The 25,707-nt window shown below is 44.2% G+C and overlaps 1 protein-coding gene and 1 long non-coding RNA gene across 3 annotated transcripts; one reads left to right on the top strand and one right to left on the bottom strand.

Moving 5' to 3' along the window:
- Positions 1-467: 467 nt before the first annotated feature.
- On the bottom strand, positions 468-1,774 carry LOC132539333 (uncharacterized). Its single transcript, XR_009550583.1, has 2 exons — positions 1,632-1,774; positions 468-690 (listed from the first exon to the last, which is right to left on the bottom strand). It is a non-coding gene; the product is annotated as an uncharacterized LOC132539333 (long non-coding RNA).
- An 89-nt stretch (positions 1,775-1,863) lies between these two features.
- Positions 1,864-25,374, top strand: ACTR6 (actin related protein 6). Of its 2 annotated transcripts, XM_007536647.3 has the most exons (11): positions 1,864-2,020; positions 12,300-12,417; positions 13,478-13,546; positions 16,992-17,115; positions 18,019-18,154; positions 18,251-18,307; positions 19,171-19,269; positions 19,363-19,441; positions 21,612-21,783; positions 22,461-22,599; positions 24,687-25,374. In XM_007536647.3, the coding sequence occupies exons 1-11, from the start codon at positions 1,953-1,955 to the stop codon at positions 24,814-24,816; spliced, it is 1,191 nt and encodes a 396-aa protein (XP_007536709.1). In that variant the 5' UTR covers positions 1,864-1,952; the 3' UTR covers positions 24,817-25,374. The 2 variants fall into 2 exon arrangements, with proteins under 2 accessions (XP_007536709.1, XP_060051577.1); XM_060195594.1 differs by lacking the exon at positions 19,171-19,269.
- Positions 25,375-25,707: the final 333 nt, after the last annotated feature.

The following is a 25,707-nucleotide window of genomic DNA, read 5'->3' on the forward strand; positions in this document are numbered from 1 at the left end:
CCTCAGGCATGAAAGTGTTTCACACAACCATTATGCTATCTCTCCAGCTTGTGGTGTGTTTATTTATTGGCTAGAGACAGCCAGAAATCAGGAGGGTAGGGAAGACAGACAGGGAGAGAGACAGAGAGACCCCTGCTTCACCACTAGCAAAGCTTCCCCCCTGCAGGTGGGGACCAGGGGTCTGAACCCGGGTCCTTGTGCACTGTAATATATATAATATATATGCCCATGTTCAGCAGGAAGCAATTACAGAAGCCAGACCTTCACCTTCTGCATCCCACAATGACCCTGGGTCCATGCTCCCAGAGGGATAAAGAATAGGAAAGCTGTCAGGGGAGGGGATGGGATACGGAGTTCTGGTGGTGGGAATTGTGTGGAGTTGTACCCCTCTTATCCTATGGTCTTGTCAGTGTTTCCTTTTTATAAATAAAATTAAAAAATAAATATATATATATTACATGTATATGTATAAATTTTATTATCTTTACTTATTGAATAGAGACAGACAGAAATCAAGAGGGAAGGGAATGACAGAGAGGGAGAGAGACAACTGCAGCCCTGCTTCACCACTTGACCCCTATATACATCTATTTGAGACTCCAGGTGGCTGGCCTCTGTTCAGCTGCTGGCCAGAGACACTGACACCAGTTCTATGGCGCCGTTTTCCAGTTCAGTCTCCGAGCAACGTCCCTAGAAAGGTGTGAAAATACCATTAGACACAGGCGGTCAAAGCAGCGGGCAGCGGGCCAAGCTGGGAGGACAGACAGACAGCGTGGGAGCAAACAGCCTCCCCGGCGGTCGAGCGGCGGCCTCTTTTTTTTTTTTTTTTTTCAAATATATATATATCTTTATTTACTTATTTTTTAAAGACTTTATTTATTTATTTATTTACTTGTACCAGAGCACTGCTCAGCTCTGGCTTATGGCGGTGTGGGGGATTGAACCTGGGACTTGAGAGCCTCAGGCATGAATGTCTCTTTGCAGAACCATTATGCTATATGCCCACCCTCTAGCCCGCAGACTCTTTCTTTAAAAAATGTTTTAAAAATTTTATATTTATTTATTTATTTATTTTCCCTTCTGTTGCCCTTTTTTTTTTTTTTTATTGTAATTATTGTTGTTGTCATTGATGTCGTCGTTGTTAGGACAGAGAGAAATGCAGAGAGGAGGGGAAGACAGAGGGGGAGAGAAAGATAGACACCTGCAGACCTGCTTCACCGCCTGGGAAGCGACTCCCCTGCAGGTGGGGACTGGGGTATTGAACCCTGGACCTTGTGCACTATAACATGTGGCTCAAGCAGACCCGCCACCACCCAGCCCCAAGACTACTTCTATATTTATAATGAAAAATCTTGAAAGATTACCCTGCAGTTTCATTTAAAATACATAAATTGAACACAGAATATTAATGGCCTTATTATTTAATCTGAGTCTAATTGCAGACCACTCTAAAACCCTATAATTTTAACTTTAAAAAAAAATTTATTTTCCCTTTTGTTGCCCCTGTTGTTTTTCATTATTGTTGTAGTTATTATTATTGTTATTGATGTCATTGTTGTTGGACAGGACAGAGAGAAATGGAGAGAGGAGGGAAGACAGAGAGGGGGAGAGAAAGACAGACACCTGCAGACCTGCTTCACCGCCTGGGAAGCGACTCCCCTGCAGGTGGGGAGCCGGGGGCTCGAACCGGTATCCTTGAGCTGGTCCTTGTGCTTTGCGCGCCCGCGCACTCTTAGGCTCAGCAGGCTCGGAAGCACCGCGGCGGCCACATCATCACTGCCGTGTGCAGCTTCCGGTTTCGGGCTTCCGGCTTCTGGCTTCCGGCGTCCTCCGTTGCCGCGGGAGACAGGAAGTTCGCGTCAGGCCCCGCCCACCGTCACCATAGAGTGCCGGAAGCAGCGTGAGCAGAGGGCCGAGGAGGACCGGGTCGCAGGGCAGCGCTTCCGGCCAGCATGGCTACCCTGGTGCTGGATAACGGAGCCTACAACGCCAAGATCGGCTACAGCCATGACAGCGTTTCGTGAGTGCTGGTCCCGGGCCGGGCGCGCGGACATGCCGCTGCAGCTCCTGCGGGTTCATTGTAATGCTCTGTTAGTGACTTGTAGCGACGGCCGTCCTGAGCGCAGTGCCGCCGCCGGGTTCGGGTCCCATCCCCTCTGGAAGCTTCCTGTCTTTGTCCCTCTTTACCTTTATCTGGGAGTGCGGACCAGCACTGGCCCCTCGTTTTCCATCAGTGATTTGCTGTTTACCTACAACATGACAAGCCGTCCCCACCCCCGGAGTCCGGAGCCCCCGGTCCCTCCATGGAGGCTCCTGAGCGGCAGTTCTCCCGAGGTCGCCGATATGGGCTGTTTGTTATTTCTACAGCCGTCTAGAGGTCAGCGTTTGTATAGACGCGCCCTTTTTGATTATTTTTACTTATTTTATTTTTGAGAGAGATGCAGACAGAGAAACAGCAGAGCCCTGCTCGGCTCTGGCTCATGGTGGTGCGGGGGGATTGAACCTGGGACTTAGGAACCTCAGGCAAGACAGTCTGTTTGCATAACCGTTATGCTGTCTCCCCCGCCCATGCCATTTATTATTATTTTTTTTTAATTTATTTTTATTTCTTTCTTGGGGAATTAATGTTTTCCATTCAACAGTAAATACAATAGTTTGTACATGCATAACATTCCCTATATATGTTTCCCATATAACAATAATCTTTTTTTTTTTTTTTTAATGATCCCATCTTCTCTTCCTTTCCAAGTCACACCTACACCTGTTACTACATCCAAATGTTCCTCCTTTCTTCCTGTTCTCTCTCTGGGTCATGATGGCGTTGGTGTTCAGAGGCCTCTGGGCACCTTCCCCTGACATTTCTCCCCCTCTGGGAGCATGGACCCAAATTCTTTGTGGGGAGCAGAAGGTGGGAGTTCTGGCTTCTGTCATTGCTTCTCCACTGGACATGGGTGTTGGCAGGTGGATCCACACCCCCAGCCTGTGTCTGTCTGTCCCTAGTGGGGCAGGGCTCTGGGGAGGGGAGGCTCCAGGACACATGGGTGAGGCCGTCTGCCCAGGGAGGTCAGGATGGTGTCATGGCAGCATCTGCAGCTTGGTGGCTGAAAGGCGGTTAAGATATAAAGCAGAGAAAAATGTTTAATAACGGGAGTCGGTGGTAGCAGCGGGTTAAGCGCACGTGGCACAAAGCAAGGACCGGAGTTAGGTTCCCGGTTTGAGCCACGGCTCCCCACCTGCAGGGGAGTCGCTTCCCAGGCGGTGAAGCAGGTCTGCAGGTGTCTGTCTTTCTCTCCCCCTCTCTGTCTTCCCCTCCTCTCTCCATTTCTCTCTGTCCTATCCAACAATGACGACATCAATAACAACAATAATAAATACAGCAATAAAAGGGCAACAAAAGGGAAAATAAATAAATATAAAAATATTTTTAAAAATGTTTAATAACCAGGAACCTAAAGGTAAGAGTAGAGTGGAAGGAATTAGGGGCCATTAGGTGGAAAGAAGCTAGGAAGTCTGTTTTAGGTATATTCCAAGAGGCCCATGACTAGTGATTTTTGCCTGAGCCTGACAGTAACATGTAGGGGGGCTAAAAACATTACAGGGAAGGGGATAGATAACATAATGGTTATGCAAACAGACTCTTATGCCTGGGGCTCCAAGTACCCAGGTTCAATCTCCTGCACCACCATAAGTCAGAGCTGAGCAGTGCTCTGGTTAAAAAACAAACAAACAAACAAACAAACAAAAAATATATATATGGTCTGGGAGTTGGTGTCAGAGTTGGGAATAGAACTAGAAAACTGAATAAGGGCAGAGAGTTGCCCTCAAACATGAAGGAAGTATATAAATACTTAACTGTAAACCCATTGATCTGACCCAGGGCCCATGTCTGTTCACATTCAGCACAGGAGCCTGTGTGACCTCTGAGTCCCTGTCAGTCTGAGCTCACAGTCCATGGTCACAGCTGGGACATTCAGGACTCCATTGTCAGTTTGTGTTAAAGGGCTCCCCAAGTGGGATCTGTGTCTTAACCTTGCAGCTGGAAATAGCTAAGAAGCAATTCCTGAGTATCCCTACTACCCCAAGTCTAGCTCTCAGGAATTGTGCACTGTTGTTGTGGTGGTCTGGTGTCGGGATGCACTGCAGAGAAGAGAGCGGACGTCCAGAGCAAAGGGGTACACAGATCTTTATAATATGATGGGGGGGGGGGTTGGTTCAGACCACGTGGAGCCAGCCGGCAATGGCCGACCACGGGGGAGAGCAGGGAGCGAGACCTCAGAGAGGGAGAGCCGAGAGCCCAGAGAGAGAGAGGGGAGGGGTGAGGGGGCTTTTTATTGGGCGACAACCAGGGGTGATGTGTAGGGCCAGGATTGGTTGAAGGGGGCACTCTAGGATTTTGTGGGTCGTAGAAAAACCTGGGGGCGGAGACTGCATCAGAATTACTCCTCAGCAACATCTCCTCCTATCCCTTTATATCTAAATGGACACAGTAAAGAAAAATGGAATGGAGCAGGCTTAAATGTTTTAGAGGAATGCCATGCTCAGGTGGGAAGATGTAGGACTTTCTGTGGAGGAGGGAAGGCTTAAATGGCTGCCAACCTTGTGAGATTTATGCATCCTCCTGTGCTCAACCCCTCTTTAGAGAGAGAGACTTACCTGGAGAGACTCATCTCATAGGTTTAAGCGCAGCCTGCTCAACCATCTCTTCACAATATCTCTACATCTTTTCTATCTTTCTATCTAGTAATTGCATAAGATGTACAAAGTCTGTAAAAGACTATCATGGGGCAGAAACCTTTTGGGCATAAACCTAAATGATATAACAAAACAGGAAGGGACAAGTAGGGGAGAAGTAAAAGCCAGTGTGGTGTGAAGGGAGGGATTGGTGTGTAAAGGAACATTTCCTGCTTGGGTGGGGAAAGGGGCAAGGGTACATAATGAGGGGGAGGCGGGAGGCATGACCCACCAAACAGAGGGGCTATTTGGCATTGTATAGTCCTCAAGGCAACAGTCTGTAAAGTCTATGAATTACTCAGGATCAGTCTATGAAAACCCAGCAGCGTGAAGGGAAATAAGTTGCTTCAAAATTGTGTAAAATGTATATAGGGTATGTCAGAAAGTCCGATACAAGTCTCAGTCCGAAGTAGATGGCTAGGGGAAGAATTGGCAGGGGATGCAACGCTGCATGAGGGAGGTCAGCCGCTGGAATGTTGCTTTTCTGTAGATAGCCAGCTGGAACTGCCAACACGTGACAAGCAGGTCAGAAGCAGGAACGGTAACCAGGCATGAAGAAAGTTCTGTCCTTGGAGTTCGTGTATCAGGTTCTTCAGATCGCGTTGAGTGACATCTAGGGTTTCGGTGGGTGTGCCACGGTAGTCGTGCCATCTAGTGGGTGACGTCAGGGTGTGCAGGGGTTCAGATGGTTTTTCCGGGATTCCTGTGAAAGAAACACAAACAATCTGGTTCTCGTGGTTAATTTGAACTTGTAACAATTTATAGGTTTGTTATAGTTGATACCTCGATGATTATAATTGGTTTAGAATCTCTTTATGATTTTATTTAAAGGTCATCTAATGTGACCTCCTGTAGCAGCCTCTACCGCAGGATCTTGAGACCAATTTTAGCTAAAATATGTATTTTAAACAGACTCAAATTGCTTAGAGAGTTAACGCATATTCGTGACAATGATTTTAACGTTTACAGTGCCAGATTGATGCCAGATCTGTTGTGGATTAATTTCCACAAGATAGTTTACAGGGCACCTTTGGGGGCCCTTCAAAGGTGTCCTGTATATAAAATTTATATAGTTTAGTTTTGGGAATGAATAGTCACGTTGAACATTTAGACTTTTACCTAAATAGTAAGTTACTTTAACAAATTAATTTTTACCTTGTCTGGTAAAAGTGTAGCTGTAGGGTTACACTTTTGACCGTTAAGTTAGTGTTACCAAACTTGAGACATACCCATAAACATTTAGTTATAACAAACTGGAGGAAAAAGAACTTTTGTTATAAAAACACATTATTTAAAAACAAATTTAAATCTGTCATTAGTCACACAGTTTAAGACTAAACACTTACATATATACCAAAACTATATATAAAAATCAAAAGAGGGAGAAAGAAAAAAAATTTTGGAATGTTTCTGGACGTCTCCAGAAACTTTGGCTGCGTCCAGCATTTTTATATAAGGCCAATTACCTTTTAGAGTACTCCTTTTAGAGTACTCCATCTGGGTCATGCAAAAAAAAAGTTTTCTTGTCATTCAACACACTCACTCACAAAAACAACTGGCCAGTTATAACATAAGACATACATAGGATAGAGGTCTCTGTGAGCCAGATTCTGTAGGTTCTGCCATGTCGTATTACGGGTCCTGGGATGTATCCTGCATCTGGTCCTCTTGTAGTATTTCTTGTTCTTCAGGAATAACAGCGCCATCCTGCGGGTATTGTCGGACATGGCGGGCAGGAACCCAGACAGGTTTAGAGAAATTTTGAGGAAAAATGCATGCGAAACCCCTTCCCATGGTCAATAATGGGTCAGGCCCTTTCCAAATTTTATCGAGTGGGTCTCTCCATTTGACCTTAATAGATGGGAGGGTAGATGGTGTTTGCCAGTGAAGAATAATAGGGGGTAAGACCGAGTTATTGTAAATATTAAAGAGATTTAACGTAGTTAAGGCTTTTGCTAGCTGGATATTGGGGGGATATGTTCCTCCTTTATCTTTATTTAGTTGAGCCTTCAGAGTTTGATGGGCCCTCTCGACAATGCCTTGTCCCTGTGGATTGTAGGGAATGCCCGTGGTATGAGTAATCTTCCAGAGGGAACAAAAATCTTTAAATTGTTTGCTTGTAAACATAGGTGCATTGTCTGTTTTCAAAAATAATGGGACCCCCATAACGGCAAAACAAGAGAGCATATGGCTTACAGGCTTTTTAGCACTTTCTCCTGTCTGAGCTGTAGCCCACATAAATTTAGAAAAGGTATCAATTGAGACAAACACATATTTTTGTTTGCCAAAGTTTGGTATGTGGGTGACATCAATTTGCCAAATAGCATTAGCTTTTAAACATCGGGGGTTAACCCCAAGGGTCTGGATAGCAGGTGCCTTTATGAGACTTGCACAAGAAGAGCATGTAGCGAGGATATGTTTTAACTGTGGTACAGGAACATCAGGGAATCGAGCTCGAAGGCCTTTAAGATTAACATGGGTTAGAGAATGAAAATTAGCAGGATCAGAGACAGAGACTGGGAAAGTTCCTGTGGAGGCAAGGCGGTCAACTGCGGCATTCCCTTCAGACAGGGAACCAGGAAGAGGGCTGTGGGAACGAAGGTGCTGAATATACAGTGGTTGGGTTCGAGAACAGAGCATAGAGGCGATTTGAATCAAGAGAGGGGAAAGTGGGTTGTCATCAATTTTCACATACGAACGAGCAAGCCATGGAAGTAAGTTAACAGTGTACACACTGTCAGAAAAAAGGTTGAAGGATTCTGGTACAGCTTTTAGTGCAAGAAAAACAGCATAAAGTTCTTTGTACTGAGGGGAATTATCAGGAAGCTCAGTAAAGAGAGGTTTAGGAGATTGTTTGTCTGGGTAATATATAAGGGCAGCAGCTCCCCTTTTTCCGCCATCAGTAAAGATTATAGGAGCAGAGGGAATGGGATCCCGAGAGAAAAGTTTAGGTGCTAGTAGAGGCAGAAGAGGTAAAGAAGCTATCAATTTATTAGAAGGAAAATGGTTATCTATTTGTCCTGGAAACCCCACGAAGCTTATGGCAAAGCGGGAATGATGGCGTATAAGCCACTCTGTATCTGTGAGAGAAAAGGGCAGAATGATTAAATCCGGTTCTTTCCCTAAGACCTGCACAGACCTATTTCTCCCTTGGCGAACCATGAATGCTAACACGTCTATCTCAGTGAGGAGTCTTGGAGCTCCGCCTACTGGCGTGTGAAGCCATTCGAGAACCCCATGGTCTTGCCACAGTACCCCTACTACTGTGGGGGTGGAGTTGAAGATTTGAAGGTTTACCGTAGAGGAGGAGGAGAATCATCGAACAAGGTGCATGTCCTGGAGGGCCTGGTTAACCCTTTCCAGTGCCAAGGAGGCCTCGGGAGTTAACTTACGTTTTGAAGAGGGCTGTTTGTTTCCTTTCAACAGGTCAAACAGTGGTTGGAGGCAGCTTGTGGGCAGATAGAGATACTGCCTAAGCCAATTTAAATTTCCTAGAAAACTGTGTCTGGGCAGTTTCGGAGACCTCAGGCCGGGCGTGGTGTGGGTACGGAACACGATGGGCGCCAGATGTTGTTGTGGTGGTCTGGTGTCGGGCTGCACCGCGGAGAAGAGAGCGGACGTCCAGGGCAAAGGGGTACACAAATCTTTATTATAGGATGGGGGGGGGGGTTTGGTTCAGACCACGTGGAGCCAGCCGGCAATGGCCGTCCCCACTACCTGACCATGGGGGGAGGGCAGGGAGCGAGACCTCAGAGAGGGAGAGCTGAGAGCCCAGAGCGAGGGGGGGGGTGAGGGGGCTTTTTATTGGGCGACAACCAGGGGTGACGTGTAGGGCCAGGATTGGTTGAAGGGGGCACTCTAGGATTTTGCAGGGCGTAGAAAAACCTAGGGGCGGAGACTGCATCAGAATAACTCCTCAGCAACAGTGCACAGTATTCTGTGTATTTAAGCATTTTCGTGGGGACCCAATTATAGTGTGTGTGGTTTTTTTTTAGATATTTAGTTATTCCCTTATGTTGCCCTTGTTTTACTGTTGTAGTTATCGCTGTTGTTATTGATGTCATCGTTGTTGGATAGGACAGAGAGAAATGGAGAGAGGAGGGGAAGACAGAGAGGAGGAGAGAAAGACACCTGCAGACCTGCTTCACCGCCTGTGAAGCGACTTCCCTGCAGGTGGGGAGCTGGGGCTCGAACCGGGATCCTTACATGGTCCTTGCGCTTAACCCACTGCCCTACCACCCGACTTTGGTGTTATTTTTTTTTTCCCCCCTCCAGGATTATCATTGGGGCTCAGTGCTGGCACTGTGAATTCATTGCTTCTGTGGCTCTACCTTTATTTGTTTATATTTTGATAGGACAGAGAGAAATCGAGAGAGGAGGGTAAGACAGAGAGGGAGAAAGACACCTGCAGACCTGCTTCACCACTTGTGAAGCGACCTCCCCCCCATAAACGAGGAGCCAGGGAATCTTAGTCGGATCCCTGAGTGGGTCCTCGTCTTTTGTACTATGTGCTTAACCTGATATGCCACCTCCTCACTCCCCCATTATGGTATCGTTGTCATCAAATTCTCAGAGTTCCTTGTTGATCCTCAAACATCTCTCCATCCTTACCGCACCCCACCCCCCAAAATAGCAGTATCCATAATGGCTGGTGACTTTGAAGGCTTCGTGCCTAAGCCTTTTGAAGTGTTCATTTGGACTGACCTGGTTGATAGTTAAGCAGAAATTCTGCAGTATCATTCATACACAAATAAATAGATTTATTTACAACATTTCCCGCCCAGCACACTGCTCAGCTCTAGTTCTGGGACCTTGGAGTCATGGTCGTCCTTTTGCATAACCACGATACTGTCTCCGTAAGAATAAAATTTAAAGCCACAGTGGTCTGTCGTATTCACAGATTCTTTCTCTCTCACCCCACCCCTTTTTGGCCTGTGAATAGGTTTGTGTAGAAAGAGTGGAACTCCGGGGGCATGTCTGGTACAAAGTGTATGCTCTGCCATGAAGTCCAGGGTCTCCTACTTGGCAAAACATGTCTGATATTGAGTTGTTTCTCAAACTTGCTCTCTCTCTCTCTCTACCAGAAAACTGCTCAGCTCTGGCTTATGGTGGTGCTGGGAATTGAACCTCAGTCCTTTGGTGCCTTAGATAATGAAAGACATTTTGCATAACCACTATGCTATCTTCCAGTCCTCTCCTTAAAAAAAAAAGTATATGCATATTTCTTTTTAAATTTTTAAATTGTCTTTTATTTATTGGATAGAGACAGCCAGAAATTGAGAGGAAAGGGGAGACAGAGACAGACACCTGTAGTACTGCTTCACCACTTCTGAAGCTTCCCTCCTGCAAGTGGGGACTGGGGGCTTGAACCTGGGTCCTTGAACATTGTAACACATGCGCTCAACCAGGTGCACCACCACCCGGCCCCCTTTTCTTCCTTTCTTTCTTTTTTCTTTTTTCTTTTCTTTTCTTTCTTTTTTTTTACCAGAGCAGTGCTCAGCTATGACTTATGGTGGCGCAGAGGACTGGACCTGGGACTTGGGAGCCTCAGGCATGAGAGTCTGTTTGCATAACCATTATGCTATCTACCCCTTCCCTATATTTTTTTCTTCTCTTCTCTCCTCTTTTCCAAAGCACTGTTGAGCTCTGGCTTATGGTGGTATTGGGAATTGACCTGGAACTCTGGAGTTTCAGATATGAAAGTCTTTTTGCATAACCATTATGCTATCTCTTTTAAAAGTAAGTAATTTCTTGGGAGTTGGGTGGTAGCGCAGCGGGTTAAGTGTAGGTGGTGCAAAGTGCAAGGACAGGCGTAAGGATCTCGGTTCAAGCCCCCAGCTCCCCACCTGCAGGGAAGTCGCTTCACAAGCGGTGAAGCAGGTCTGCAGGTGTCTGTCTTTCTCTCCCTCTTTCTGTCTTCCCCTCCTCTCTCCATTTCTCTGTCTTATCCAACAACAACGGCATCAGCAACAACAATGATAACTACAGTCAAAAAAGAAAGTATGTAATTTCTTTCTTTGTTACTTTTTTTAAAATTTATGTTTTAGACCAGAGCACTGCTCAGTTCTGGCTTATGGTGGTGCTGGGGATTGAACCTGAGATCTCAGAGCTTCAGCCTTTTAAGGCATTTGCATAACCATTATGCTATCTCCCCAGCCCTCTGTTACTTTTTTATTGCCACCAGGGTTATCGCTGGAGCTCCGTGCCTGCATTATGAATCCACCACTCCTGATTGTCAATTCCTCCCCTTTTTTCTTTGTAATTTTAATTATTTTCTATTTTATTTATGTATTTATTTTTATTTTTAAAGATTTTATTTATTTATTTATGAGAACAATAGGAGGAGAGAGAAAGAACCAGACATCACTCTGGCACATGCGCATCCGGGGATTGAACTAGGGACCTCACGCTTGAGAGTCCAAACCTTTATTTACCTCCCAGACCACTGTAATTTTTATTTGACAGGACATAGAGAAATTGAGAGAGGACGGGGAGATAGAAAGGGAGAGAGAGGGAGTTGGGCGGTGGCGCAGCGGCTTAAGCGCAGGTGGCGCTAAGCACAAGGACCGGCCTAAGGATCCCGGTTCGAGCCCCCGGCTCCCCACCTGCAGGGGAGTCACTTCACAGGCGGTGAAGCAGGTCTGCAGGTGTCTGTCTTTCTCTCCCCCTCTCTGTCTTCCCCTCCTCTCTCCATTTCTCTCTGTCCTATCCAACAACGATATCAATAATAACTACAGCAACAAAACAACAAGGGCAACAAAAGGAATAAATAAATAAATAAATTAATTAATTTAAAAAAAAAAGAAAGGGAGAGAGAATAGACCCCTGGAGGCCTGCTTCACTGCTTGTGAAGTGACCCCCCCCCTGCAGCTGGAGAACTGAGACTCAAACCTGGGTCCTTGTGCTTGGTAGCATGTGTGCTCAGTGGGCTGTGCCACTGCCCTGGCCCCTAATTCCTTTATTGATGAGGACGAGGGAACTAGAGCGTCATTCTGGCACATGGCATGCTGGGGATTGACTCGGGACCTCAAGATTGAGATGCTAACACTGCACCACCTCCCTGTCTGCAAGCCCTTCTCTCTCCCTCCCCTCCACCCTCTCCCTCTCCCTCTCCAGAGCTACTCAGCGCTGGTTTATTTCAGCTCCCTCCAGTTTGTAGTACAGGGAATTGAACCTGGGACATTAGAACCTCAGGCATGAGATCCTTTTCACTTTTAAGATGGCAGCCAGGGATAGGAGGCAGTAGCGCGAGTGCCTCATGGTGCACAAGGTCCGGAGTTCAAGCCTCAGCACCACACAGGAGCACTGTGGTGGGGACTGGAGGGCTGGGGGAGTGATGTCTCTCTGTCCATGTTCCCCTCTCCTTGCTCTCTCTCACTAAAATCAATGAGCAAGTTGGACGCCAGCAGCTCAGGTGTCTGGCACGCAGGAGCCTTGAACCCCCGCCTGCGTTCTGCATACGAATGTCAACAGCACCAAGCTCCATGGATGGCGGGCATCAGATGTGGTGGCCAGCTACTTGTATTTTCTGTGAACTAAGCACTCGTTATTTATTTCTTTGCTTGTAGAGTTATTCCTAACTGTCAGTTCAGGTCAAAAACAGCACGGCTTAAAACTTTTACTGCTAACCAGATAGAGGAAATAAAAGACCCTTCTGGACTCTTCTACATCCTCCCTTTTCAGAAGGTACTTCAGTACTATGTGATTTCTAGCATTACAGACCTGGATTTAAAGGTAGTATTTAAATCTATATGTATATTTCTGTATGCGAGAAAATATTTATTTAGACTGATGGGAAGGAAAAAGTTATTAAATGTTATTTATTTATTTTATTGAGAGTAATATATAGAGTGAGAGAGCCCAGAGCCCTGCCCAGCTCTGGCTTATGGTGGTGCTGGGCATTGAACTTGGGACCTCAGAGTCTCAGGCAAGAGTCTTTTCAGAACCATTACTCTGTCTCCTCAGCCTTGGAAAAAGTTATTTAAATTATAACTAATTATTAAAACCAAAGATTCACGTTGTCTTGCTAGAAAAATAACCACAGGGCTGGGGAGACAGCATAATGGTTATTCAGAAGATTTGTGCCTGAGGCTCTGAAGTCCTGGGTTCAATCCCCAGCACCACCATAGTTCAGAACTGAGCAGGGCTCTGGTCTCTGGCTCTGTATATCTCTCTCATTAAAATAAATAAAAATTAAAAAGAAAGAAAGAAAAAAGAAGTAAAGATAGAGAAATAACCATGATTTAGTTATGGGTCATAGGTATTTCTATTGAATCAAAAAAAAATTTTTTTATGTAGTTATGTTAAAGCTAAATGAGATAACTACATTAATTTAAGCAAATAGAAGTATCTCTGCATATAGGTGTGTATTTGAATTCTTTTAACCTTTTATTTTTTTGGGGGGGTCTTATATTTGATAAGACAGAGAATTGAGAGGGGAGTTGGAAATAGGAGAAAGAAGAGACACCTGTAGCATTGCTTCACAACTCATGAAATTACCCTCTGTGGGTGGGGCCCCAGGGCTAGAACCCAGGTCCTTGTGCTTGTTAATGTGTGTGCTCAATCAAATGTGCCACCCCACCCCCTCCTTTTAATTTTTTAAAGATGAAATATATAGCCATATAATTGCTTTGAAAATCTAACAACATTTGGTGTATGGATGTCAGTGGCTTAGGATGTAGCTGTCTTATTTAACAAAAACTGTTAATATGTTCTTGATAATTAAATTTATATTTTTAAATTCCAGGGCTACTTGGTGAATTGGGATGTTCAGAGACAAGTTTGGGATTACCTTTTTGGAAAAGAAATGTATCAGGTAACAAGTGGGCGTATGTATTCAAATTTCTATTTCCATGTCTTTCTAATATTTATATTTTAAGCTTTATCAACCTTTGAATAGTTTATAGTACATATTGAAGCCACCTAACATATTGTACTTAATTCTAATGTTCTGAATATATTTTTTAAATAATTTATTTATTTATTCATGAGGAAGATAGGAGGAGAGAAAGAACCAGCCATTACTCTGGTACATGTGCTGCCAGGGATCGAACTTAGGACCTCATGCTTGAGAGTTCAGTGCCTTAGCCACTGCGCCACCTCCTGGACCACATGTTCTAACTATTAAGAAAATGCAACTGGACGTAATTTTGAAGTGGAACTTGAGAAGAAATACTCTGATTTTTTTTTTAATTTTACTTATATTGGATAAAGACAGAAATGGAAAGGGTAGGGGCATAGGGAGAGAGAGGGAGAGAAAGAGACCTGTGATACTGCTTTACTGCTTCTGAAGCTTCTCCCCTTTAGATGAGGCGAGGGTCCTTGAGCACTGTGTGTGGATGCACCACCACCCAGCCCCTGAGGAGAGATACTCTGTATGAAGTCCAAGATTAAAATTTTAAACTTTGACTTTCATTAGATCAATTCACTGTCTTATTTTATAAAACCTTGCACCTGCATATCTGAATGTGTGACTTAAAATGGAGCTTAGTGCTTTTGATGTCTACAGAGTGATTTTAGGTGTACTGAGGAAATATTAAGCTTTAACTTTTCTTTTCCTTTTTTATTTAAAGATTTTATTTATTTATTAATGAGAAAGATAGGAGGAGAGAGAGAGAAAGAACCAGGCATCACTCTGGTACATGTGCTGCCAGGGATTGAACTCAGGACCTCATGCTTGAGAGTCCAATGCTTTATCTACTGAGCCACCTCCCGGACCACAAGCTTTAAATTTTCTTTTATTAAATTATCTATTTATTTATTGGATAGAGACAGCCAGAAATCGAGAGAGAAGGGCGGATAGAGAGGAAGAGAGACACCTGCAGCACTGCTTCACCACTCATGAAGCTTTCCCCCTGCAGGTGGGGACCGGGGACTTGAACCTGTGTCCTTGCACATTGTAACGTGCACTCAACCAGGTGCGCCACCACCTGGCCCCTCCTTTGAATCTTCTTAACAATGGGTGGGAAGACATGATGAAGCACACAGCCCCAGTACTTGTGATGATGTCATTTCTGCATAACTGTCTTGTAAAAACTAGGCAGTAGCACTTTATTAATGGTCCGTTAAGAGCATTAGACTTGAGTAATGCTTAAAGTGCATGAATTCTGTACCTAGAACCCTTGGATTTAAATCCTAGCCATGTCACTAGTTGTGTACTTCACTTTGTCCCCTCATTAGATAGTGACATGGCAAGTCCTGTCCCCTGAGAGCCTTATAGAAGTCAAACAGCCCCAGGAGCCCAGTCTCCCGCCCTCCTGAGAGAGGCAGCCCCTCCGAGCCCCACTTGCGTGAAGCTGTGCCGCAGTGCCCAGCAGTATTCACTCCGTCTCCAAGTGTGGGTCCCCAAGTGTGAGTCCCTAGTGTGGGTCCCCAGTATGAGTCTCCAAGTATGAGTCTCCAAGTGTGAGTCCCCAGTGTGGGTCCCCAGTATGAGTCCCCAAGTGTAGGTCCCCAAGTATGAGTCCCAAGTGTGGGTCCCCAAGTGTGAGTCCCAAGTGTGGGTCCCAAGTGTGAGTCCCCGGTGTGGGTCCCCAAGTGTGGGTCCCCAGTATGAGTCTCCAAGTGTGAGTCCCCAGTGTGGGTCCCCAAGTGTGAGTCCCCAAGTGTGGGTCCCCAGTGTGGGTCCCCAGTGTGAGTCCCCAGTGTGGGTCCCCCAGTGTGAGTCCCCAGTGTGGGTCCCCAAGTATGAGTCCCCAAGTGTGGGTCCCCAGTGTGGGTCCCCAAGTGTGAGTCCCCAGTGTGGGTCCCCAGTGTGAGTCCCCAAGTGTGAGTCCCCAGTGTGGATCCCCAAGTGTGGGTCCCCAAGTGTGGGTCCCCAAGTGTGGGTCCCCAAGTGTGACTCCCCAGTATGAGTCCCCAGTGTGGGTCCCAAGTGTGAGTCCCCAAGTGTGAGTCCCCAGTGTGGATCCCCAAGTGTGGGTCCCCAAGTGTGGGTCCCCAAGTGTGACTCCCCAGTATGAGTCCCCAGTGTGGGTCCCAAGTGTGAGTCCCCGGGGTCAGCCCACAAGGAGCCCACAGCCTGGCCCCTTCTGGGCTTCCTTCGTCCAGCCCCCCCAGGAGCCCTTTGTGACAGTGGCTGTGCCCTTTGTGCCCTGTGGCATTCCCACAACTTTTTCGGCAACCACACAACTCAGGGGAAGGAATGTCCGGAGGTGGCGGGGCAGGCGGGCAGCGTCAGGGAATCCGCCCCCTCCCCAATGCCGGGCTAGCTTCACAGGAGACAGACGACCAGGGACTCGTGGCTGAGCTGGGAACGCAGTTCAATCTTTATTGATGAGCGGGGATGCAGTTCAACAGTGATCTCTTCCAGTCTCTCTTCATTAGAATGCCCTGTCTTTTATGTCTCCTGAGGCCGAAGTGTCAGGAAGGGGAAGTACGTAGAATAGGGGGTGAGGAGAAGGAAAATAGCGCAAACCAGTGGGGATTAAACCAATGAAAACAGTGATGATGTAAATAGACCACAGCCTCAAGCAACGCAACAGAAGGGGTCTTAGAAGCAGGATTTAGAAGCAGACCAACACCCAAGGCTTTTTAAAAAACTTTTTTCTTAAATTTTTAAAATTATATTTATTTATTTATTGGATAGAGACAGCCAGAATTCAAGAAGGAAGGGGAAGATAGAAAGGGACAGAGACAGAGAGACACCTGCAGCCCCGCTTCACCACTTGCAAAGCTTTCCCCCTGCAGATGGGGACTGGGGGCTTGAACCCTGGTCCTTGCACATTGTAACATGTGCACTCAACATGTGCCACCACCTAGCCCCTCCCAAGACTCTTTTGAGCAGGTCAAAATCCGCGGGCTGCTCCTGAACCCTGAAAACCGCGACCACCCCCCCACCCCCCCACCCCCACCCCCACCCCCGCTATACTCAGAGGAAGGATCAAGGATGGGAAATTGCTTCCTTGTGGTTGTCTTCCCGGCTTCGAGTTTTGATTTTTGTCTTTGGATTGGAAAGCCTGAACCTGGGAGCGGGGAGCAGTAGGGCCAGGCCCCCTCGCCTTTTGGGTTTAGGAAAGGTTCCCGGCCAGGCAGGCACTCAGCCTGCCTGCTCTGTTTTCCCCTGGCCCATCAGTTTTGTGTTACAAGAGTTGCTGGAGACATATAATTATTTAATTTGTAGATATTGTACAGATTTTAATAGCTTAAATTGTATATACGGCCAATAAAAACTTGCATTGACAGTTGAAAAAAACAGTTAATTAGTGCTTGTGATTATAACAGTGAAGTTATAAAGCTTTTGATATCTGTTTCTCACATAGGTTGACTTTTTAGATACTAATATTATTATCACAGAGCCATATTTTAACTTCACTTCAATTCAAGAATCAATGAATGAAATCCTATTTGAAGAATACCAGTTTCAAGCGGTATTAAGAGTAAATGGTGAGTAGCAGTTTTTGATTGAAGTTCTATGAATATGGGTATTAGTAGGGTGAAGACACACTGGATGATATTCTTTTATATTTGCGTTAAATGAAATACAGAATTTAAAAAAACTAAATACACCCTTAGAAATGATGTGATCAGACTCCTCCCTCTCTATATGTACATACGTATACTTATTTATTTAAATTTTATTGCTGGGGTCTGCTCCTGGTGGCCATTTTTCCTTTTTTATTTTTCATTTTTATTAGACAGGACAGAGAGAAGTGTAGAGGGGAAGGGGAGATAGGGAGGGATAGCGAAAGACACCTGGCTCTCTTTGTAAGTTAGACGGCATCATGTAAGTCTTTCTCTACCATTCTCTCTCTCTCCCAGCACCACCATGTGACCATCTAGCTTGTAAATGGGTCAGCTCTCCATCTCTCTCCCTTTTTTTTTTTTTTAAATCTCTCTCTCTCAACATGTTTTTGTTCCAATAAAGTTTAAAACTACCTGGGTTTTAAAAAAGAGAGAGACACCTGCAGCCCTGGTTCATCACTTGTGAAGCATCCCCACTGCAGGTGGGGAGTGGGGCTTTTATTTATTTATTTTTCAATTGTATAGGACAGAGAAGTTGAGAGGGTAGGGGAGATACAGAGGGAGAGAGAAAGATAGACACCTGCAGCCCTGCTTCGCTGCTTGTGAAGCAAATTCCCTGCAGGTGGGGAGCTGGGGACTCAAACTATAAATATGTGAATGTGATGTTGATGTTTTAAAGATTAAATCCTGCAAAGAACTTGTGACTCCATGACCATTATTTCTAACTAAATTTTCTTATCTTTGTGATTATCTTGTTGGCTCAAATTTAAAATTAGTTATACTTTTTAATTTAATTTACTTTTCTCTTCTTTTCTTTTGAAACAGCTGGAGCTCTCAGTGCACATAGATACTTTCGAGATAACCCCTCTGAATTGTGCTGTATCATAGTGGATAGTGGCTACTCCTTTACACACATAGTCCCTTACTGTAGAAGCAAAAAGAAAAAAGAGGCAATCATCCGGTGAGTTACATTCAGTTTCCATGCTCTTAATTTTTTTTTAGGATAAAACTGAGAGAAACGTGATAAATGAACCAAATTTCATTTTCTTCTCTTTAGGATAAATGTAGGGGGGAAGCTCCTGACCAATCATCTGAAGGAGATCATATCTTACAGGTGATATTCAGCGTTGATTTGTCAGGGTGAGGGGTAGTATGTGGAAGGACTTGGAATGATTTCTTGCCCTTGGCTGCAGCATCAGCTGGCAGTTCTCTGACTGTCTAAGAGACGGGCTAAGGAGACGGCTGTAAAGAGTGCCTGGCGCACACGTGTAAGACCTGGGCCACAGTCACTTTTATGCACAGCTCCCTCAACATAAACAGAGGAAAGTGTCAAAAGTAAAATTAATTAATGAACCTGCGATTTTGGAGCCTCAGGCATGACAATCTTTTTTGTATAATCCTTATGCTATATTTCCTCTATCCAGTGACATTTATTTCTTATTTCACTTTTTACTTTATTTTATTTATTTATTTTTTAATTAAAAAAAGGCTTTTTTTTTTGCCTTTAGGGTTATTGCTGAGCTCTGTGCCAGCACTATGAATGTACTGCTCCTGGAGGCTATTTTTTTCCCTTTTTTTGCCCTTGTTGTTTATCATTGTTGTTATTGCTGTCGTTGTTGTTGGATAGGACAGAGAGAAATGGAGAGAGGAGGGGGAGATGGAGAGGGGGAGAGAAAGAGACACCTGCAGACCTGCTTCACCGCCTGTGAAGCAACCTCCCTTCAGGTGGGGAGCCGGGGGCTTGAACCAGGATCCTTCCGATGGTCCTTTCGCTTCACACCATGTGCACTTAACCCACTGTGCTACTGCCTTGCCCCCTTTATTTCACATTTTATAATTAAAAAAAAAAAAGATTGTGTTATTTATGGTAAAGACAACTAGCACACTGCTCCAGCGTCCATGGTGTCAGTCTGCCACTGTCCTGGCCACCACTCAAACTCCTGGGCCGCACACAACACAACGTCATTTCTTTCTTAGGCAGCTACACGTTATGGATGAAACACATGTGATTAATCAAGTGAAAGAAGATGTGTGTTATGTATCTCAGGATTTCTACAGAGACATGGATATTGCAAAGTACGTATAATGGTAATCTGAGAACTGGCAAGTTGACTCTTGGTTAGTCTTATGTATAATTAAAATAGTTCATAAGTCTCTTTTGTTTTCCAGGTTGAAAGGAGAAGAAAATACAGTAATGATAGATTATGTTTTACCTGACTTCAGTACAATTAAAAAGGGCTTTTGTAAGGTAATTAAAAAAATCATCAGTATTTCCTTTAGCAGCCACCTCCGTCATAACTTGAAAAACATTTCATATCTACTTAGGATTAGCAGGCTCGTACAGAGTTGTTGATGACTGACTGGTGGGCATTTCTCCAGCACAAATAGATTTAGGTGCTGGAGACGTGAGCCCTGGCCTTCTTGTGTGGTCAGGCATGCACTTTATAGGTACATTGTCTTGGAGCATGAGCCACTGTGATGTGAACTGGTCACTTCTCTTTCTTCTTTTTTTTTTAAACAATAATGAAATTATTATTTTTGTTTATTTTTATTGGGGATTAATTATATATATATATATTTTTTATTGTGTAGAGACAGAAATCAGGAAGGAAGAGGGAGACAGAGGGGAAGGAAGAGACAGCAGCACTGCCTCACCACTTGGAAAGCTTCTCCCCGAAGGTTGGGGATGAGTGGACTTGGACCTATGTCTTTGTGCATTGTAACATGTATGCTCAACTGCATGTACCACCACTGCTTCCCTGTGACTTCTTTAATGGCCAGAATGAAATGTAGGAAAGTTGTTCAGTAACCGTGGTACACATTGACTAAAATAGCAATTCCTGGTCATCCCTAGAAATTCTTTTAAAAAAAAAAAAAAAAAAAAAGGCTGCTGGGAGTCATGAATTCATCCTGCAGGCACCAAACCATAATCCCGTAAATTCCTTTGTTCATATCATATCTTAAGATAAAAATCTTTTCTGGAATTGTACTTGGAAATAGAAACTACTGGTTGGGGGTATAGCATAATGGTTCTGCAAAGAGACTTTCATGCCTGAGCCTCTCAAGTCCCAGGTTCAATCCCCCACACAACCATAAGCCAGAGCTGAGCAGTGCTCTGGTAAAAAAAAAAAAAAGAAAAAAGAAAGAAATAGAAACTACTATAGCTGCAGTAATGGCTTAGAGCTGATGTTCTACAAAGATATCTAGTTCTGGCCTTTTTTCCCTGTTAAGATATTTAAGCCGGGGTAAGTCACATGATCATTTGTAAACTCAGGGCAGTCAACCTAGGTAGACTTTCATCTTTTGTTACCTAGGGTTGAAGTCTACATCTATCAAACTATTTTGAGTACTGACAAACTTCATTTTCTCCTTTAATTTCAAGCCAAGGTCACTTAAAAAAATATTTATAAAATGGAAACACTGACAAGACCATAGGATAAGAGGGGTACAACTCCACACAATTCCCACCACCAGAACTCTGTATCCCATCCCCTCCCCTGATAGCTTTCCTATTCTCTATCCTTCTGGGAGTATGGACCCAGGGTCATTGTGGGATGCAGAAGGTGGAAGTCTGCCTTCTGTAATTGCTTCCCTGCTGAACATGGGCATTGACTGGTGGACCCACACTCCCAGCCTGTCTCTCTTTTTCCCTAGCGGGGCAGAACTCTGGGGAAGTGGGGCTCCAGGACACATTGGTGGGGTTGTCTGTCCAGGGAAGTCTGGTTGGCATCATGGTAGCATCTGGATCCTGGTGGCTAAAGAAGAATTAGCATATAAAGCCAAATTGTTGACTAATCATGAGCCTAAAGACTGGAATATTATAGATGAAGATTTGGGGTCTCCATTTTAGAAATAGCTAGTAGGTCTATTTTAGTTATATTCCAAGCCAAGGTCACTTTTAAATGAGTTCATAAATTTATTGGACATATTTTCCATTCTGTTGTGAAAGAATAATAATATCTTTGTAAGAAATAATATTTTTTACTATAGTAGCTTGATTGGTTACAAGCAGTTTATAGTCTCCGTTTTTCCTAGAGTATTATGAATAGTGTATCTTTTTAGAATTATTGTAATTAAATTACTTTGAAGATAGAATTTTCAAATTATCATTCATGTCCAGGTTAAGACAAGCAGTGCAAGGCTAATGAAATAGGTTACCTGGATAGTGTGCTGTGTTACCATGTTCAGGACCCAGGTTCAAGCCCTGCCACAGAGGATGTGTTGGTATTGTGGTCTCTTTCACCAGCCTGTCTTAAAAGGGTGGTGGTGAGGTGGGGCAGGCAATGTAGTGCCAACATGATTTTTGAAAGCCCTGCAACTTCCAAGAACTTGGTTAATATTTTCATGTTGCATATTACTAATTACTATTAGTCATTTGAACTAGGTAATACTGTCTAAACTTTTATTTTTTCTTTAAGCCTAGGGAAGAAATGGTGTTAAGTGGAAAATATAAATCAGGGGAACAAATTCTTCGTCTGGCAAATGAGAGATTTGCTGTTCCAGAAATCCTTTTTAATCCTTCTGACATAGGCATTCAAGAGATGGGAATTCCAGAAGCTATTGTCTATTCCATTCAGAATTTACCTGAAGGTACATGAATAATGTAACAATATATACTGGTATATGTATGTATGTATATTTAAATGCCATTAGCTCTGAACTCCAGAGGAGCCATCTGTTTCTTCTGATTCATTTCCAGCAAATGGCAAGTCTGTTTTACTTGCAGAGTTCCAGATCACGTAATGCCCTTGAATCTTGCGTCATTAGAGCTGCTTGCACTGAGACTCTTTGAGCTGGGTTCTTTCACCAGGAAATGTAGGTGTTGTATAATAAATGTGTCTTGTCTCAGATAGATGGAAATTTGCGCTTTCAAGTCACAATGTCATCCTGGTTCTCGGTTCTGACCTTACACTGGCTGACATTCTAAGCCAGACCCTCGTTTCTGGTTAAGACCAGTCATGGTGAAGCATTTGTGGCTCATCTCTGCACAGCTCTGTGTACAAAAGTTCAAATAAAAGCCAATAGTTCAAATCCTTTCTCACATCCTTACTTGAAAAGAGCTATGAGACCATATTTCACAGCTTAATGCATTTACTTATGTAAACTATAACTTCATTATAGAATGCCATAAATTGTAATTTATTTAGTTATAAAAATGGTATTTCAACCAGTAACTGTAACCCCTAATTGCTTTTACTTAAACTCTCATTCCCTCTGTAGAAATCTAAACAGATTCTAATCCTTTTTCTTCTTCTTTTTTTTTAAAGAAATGCAGCCGCATTTTTTCAAGAATATCGTTTTGACAGGAGGAAATTCCCTCTTCCCAGGATTTAGGGATCGGGTTTATTCAGAAGTTCGATGTCTCACTCCAACAGATTACGATGTTTCTGTTGTGTTGCCTGAAAAGTAAGTGTTGGCTTACATAGAAGCAAAACAGTGAGGCCATTTCATATAGAAAGGGGGGCTGAAACCTGAGTTTAAAGCCTGCTTCTGTCACCTTGGCTGCCATACTTCAATGTTGAGTCATCATTTTATTCTCAGAAGTTGAAATGAATGTTTGCATTTCAGAGAACGGAGTGGAGTGAAGTGGGCCCGGGAGATAGCACCATAGCCTTTTATGCCTGAAACACTAGGAGTCCCAGGTTGAATCCCCTTCATCACCATAAGCCAAAATTTCGTAGTGCTCAGTTCATAGTTCACTCCACAAATAAACAATTAAAGTATGGAGAGTGCCAGCCACAAAGGTTGATTAATTAACATAAGGCCACTTTCCTATAGTAAATCAGTTTTTATTCTAGAGAAATTTTAAAATTTCTTTAGGTCAACTACTTTCTTTCTTTTTTTTTTTTAAAAGATCCACTTTACTCCCTTTTGTTGCCCTTGTTTTATTGTTGTAGTTATTGATGTCATGGTTAGATAGGACAGAGAGAAATGGAGAGAGGATGGGGAGTACAGAGGGGGAGAGAAAGATAGACACATGCAGACCTGCTTCACCGCTTGTTAAATGACCTCCCTGTAGGTGGGGGGCTGGGGGCTCGAACTGGGATCCTTCCTCCAGTCCTTGTGCTATGTGCCAAGTACGCTTTACCCGCTGCGCTACCACCCAACTCTAAAGCTTCCCCATACTTTATCCCTCTGGAATATGGACCCAAATTCTTTATGGGGAGCAGAAGGTGGGAGGTCTGGCTTCTGTCATTGCTTCTCTGCTGGACATGGGTGTTGGCAGGTGGATCCACACCCCCAGCCTGTGTCTGTCTTTCCCTAGTGGGGCAGGGCTCTGGGGAAGTGGGGTTCTAGGACACATTGGTGAGATCGTCTGCTCAGGGAGGTCAGGATGGAATTCTAGTAGTACACTTCAGAGAGGAGGATGCAGCTATCCTGACACTGGAGGTAGTGACAGCAGTTTTAGACATGTCTTTAAAAATGTTCCTGGAGTTGAGGGCTCTGGTTTGGCCAAGCCAGTTCTCCTGCATTCATTGATGGCTTCTTTCTCCTTGAACTGCTTCTCAGATTCATATTCTTGGAGAGTCAGCCCTGACATGTGCTCTGGAGGTTGAGCTTGCGCTCCCCACCTACCCCTGGTCCTCTGCCAGCAAGAGTTTATGTTTAATATTTAGTTATTGGACTGTGGAGACAGCATAATGGTATGCAACAAAGCTTTCATTCTTGTGTCTCTGAGGTCCTAGGTTCAATCCCCACAACCACCATAAACTAGAGTTGAGCAGGGCTCTGGTGAATAAAACAAAGAAAATAAAGGAGGGAGGGGTTGGGGGAACAGCCAGTGGCTCTGCAGCTGGAGTACAGGGCCCTAGGCTTGACCCCACTGAGCTACATTGCCCCACTCATTGCTGTGCCTTCCTGCCTGCCTTCCGTTCTTCCAGTATTTTAAAGCTCTTTTTACTCATTAATGAGAGACAGGGAGAACCAGAACATCATTGTGGCATATTTGATACTAGAGGTTGAGCTAGTAACCTCACCATGAAACTCCAGTACTCTGTTCACTGAGCTGCCTCCTGGCCCCCTGTAGTCTTATTTTTTATGAGAAGTAGAATATCTTGGGGCCAGGCATGGCACACCTGGTTAAGTGCACAAGGACACAGATTCAAGCCCCTGGTCCCCAGTTGCAGGGGAGAAGCTTCACGAGTGGTGAAGCAGGGCTGCAGATGTCTCTCTGTGTCTTTCCCACTCTACCTTCCCTCCCCCTCTCAATTTCTGTCTCTGTCCAATAATAAATAAACAAACAAAAAAAAATCATTTAGAATATCTGTAAAATCAGGACCCAGGTGTATGTTGGGGGGAAGATTTCCTAGTAGTGGCCTCCAAGGTTCCTTTTGTTCGGAGTGACTTTACTCTTAGGAAGCTTAGGCTCAGTTCACACCTGCTCTGATTTCCTGTCACATGGGGGGGGGGGTAGAGATTGCCTCAGAGTAATGTTCACAACTTAGTGTTTCTGTAAATCATCTGTTTCATGTGCCTCACTTTCACGTCTTTAGCCCCATTACTTATTCTTGGGAAGGTGGAAAACTCATCTCTGAGAACGATGATTTTGAAGATATGGTGGTGACAAGAGACGACTATGAAGAAAACGGACACGGTGTTTGTGAGGAGAGATTCGATATTTAAGGACAGCTCCGAATGAAGTCTTTACGTTTGAGTTCTAGGTTCCCTCTAAAGGAGACGACAGATCTGTTACCTTTCATCCTTAGATAGTGTCTTGAATTTGCGTAAATACTTTGGTTCACAGCTAATTTCAAAGGCTTCGTAGGCCATTATAGTACACTGGACTTCACGTATTTTTGTTAAGGAGCCAGACTGCTATGACGATGCTAACCCTACTTCTGAGAGTAGATTATCTTTCATTGGAAAATGAAAGAGTGAATGTGTTTTAAGTTAAAAATCTTAATTGCAGAAAGCACAAACTTAACAGTTTAGTTAGCTAATTTTCCTTATAGTTGTAACTAGCAACTGGCCAGTGTATTTCCAGGCTGTTAGGACCTCTCTCTTGATTTGAGAACGAATTGTCTTATTTTAAGGTTATTGTTTTTATATATTGTTTATTGTCATTGTTATTTATACATATTCAAGCTGTCTAGACTATCCTGACATGTTTCATGTTAAAATTTCTTGAGTAAATTTGAGCAGGGAGAGACTAATACCAAAGTAATAAATTGTTTTTGACCATTTTGTTGTCAGAAATGTATCATTTCACTCTAAAATGCTGAGCCGAGGGCAGAGGGTAGATAGCATAATGGTTATGCAACAGACTCTCATGCTTGTTACAAAGTGTACAGAACCCAGGTTCCAGCCCCTGGTCCCCACTTGCAGAGGGAAAGCTTTGTGAGTGGTGAAGCAGGGCTGCAGGTGTCTCTCTCCTCTATCACCCGCTTCCCTCTGAATTTCTGGCTGTCTCTCTCCAGTAATGAATAAATAATGGTAATAGGCAAATTAAAAATGAAATAAGACCTCATGTAAGACCTGCATGGCGGCGGTCACTGTCAGGCCAACACTTTGTGC

The sequence above is a fragment of the Erinaceus europaeus genome, chromosome 7 (assembly GCF_950295315.1).
Source record: "Erinaceus europaeus chromosome 7, mEriEur2.1, whole genome shotgun sequence".
Taxonomy (NCBI): domain Eukaryota; kingdom Metazoa; phylum Chordata; class Mammalia; order Eulipotyphla; family Erinaceidae; genus Erinaceus; species Erinaceus europaeus.

Bases quoted from the DNA above. Each gene is read 5' to 3' on its own strand.
- ACTR6 (XM_007536647.3), top strand. From the start codon at position 1,953: ATGGCTACCCTGGTGCTGGATAACGGAGCCTACAACGCCAAGATCGGC. The intron at 17,116-18,018 runs GTGAGTAGCAGT...CTTTTGAAACAG, and splicing joins AGCGGTATTAAGAGTAAATG to CTGGAGCTCTCAGTGCACAT. The intron at 19,270-19,362 runs GTACGTATAATG...TTTGTTTTCCAG, and splicing joins AGAGACATGGATATTGCAAA to GTTGAAAGGAGAAGAAAATA.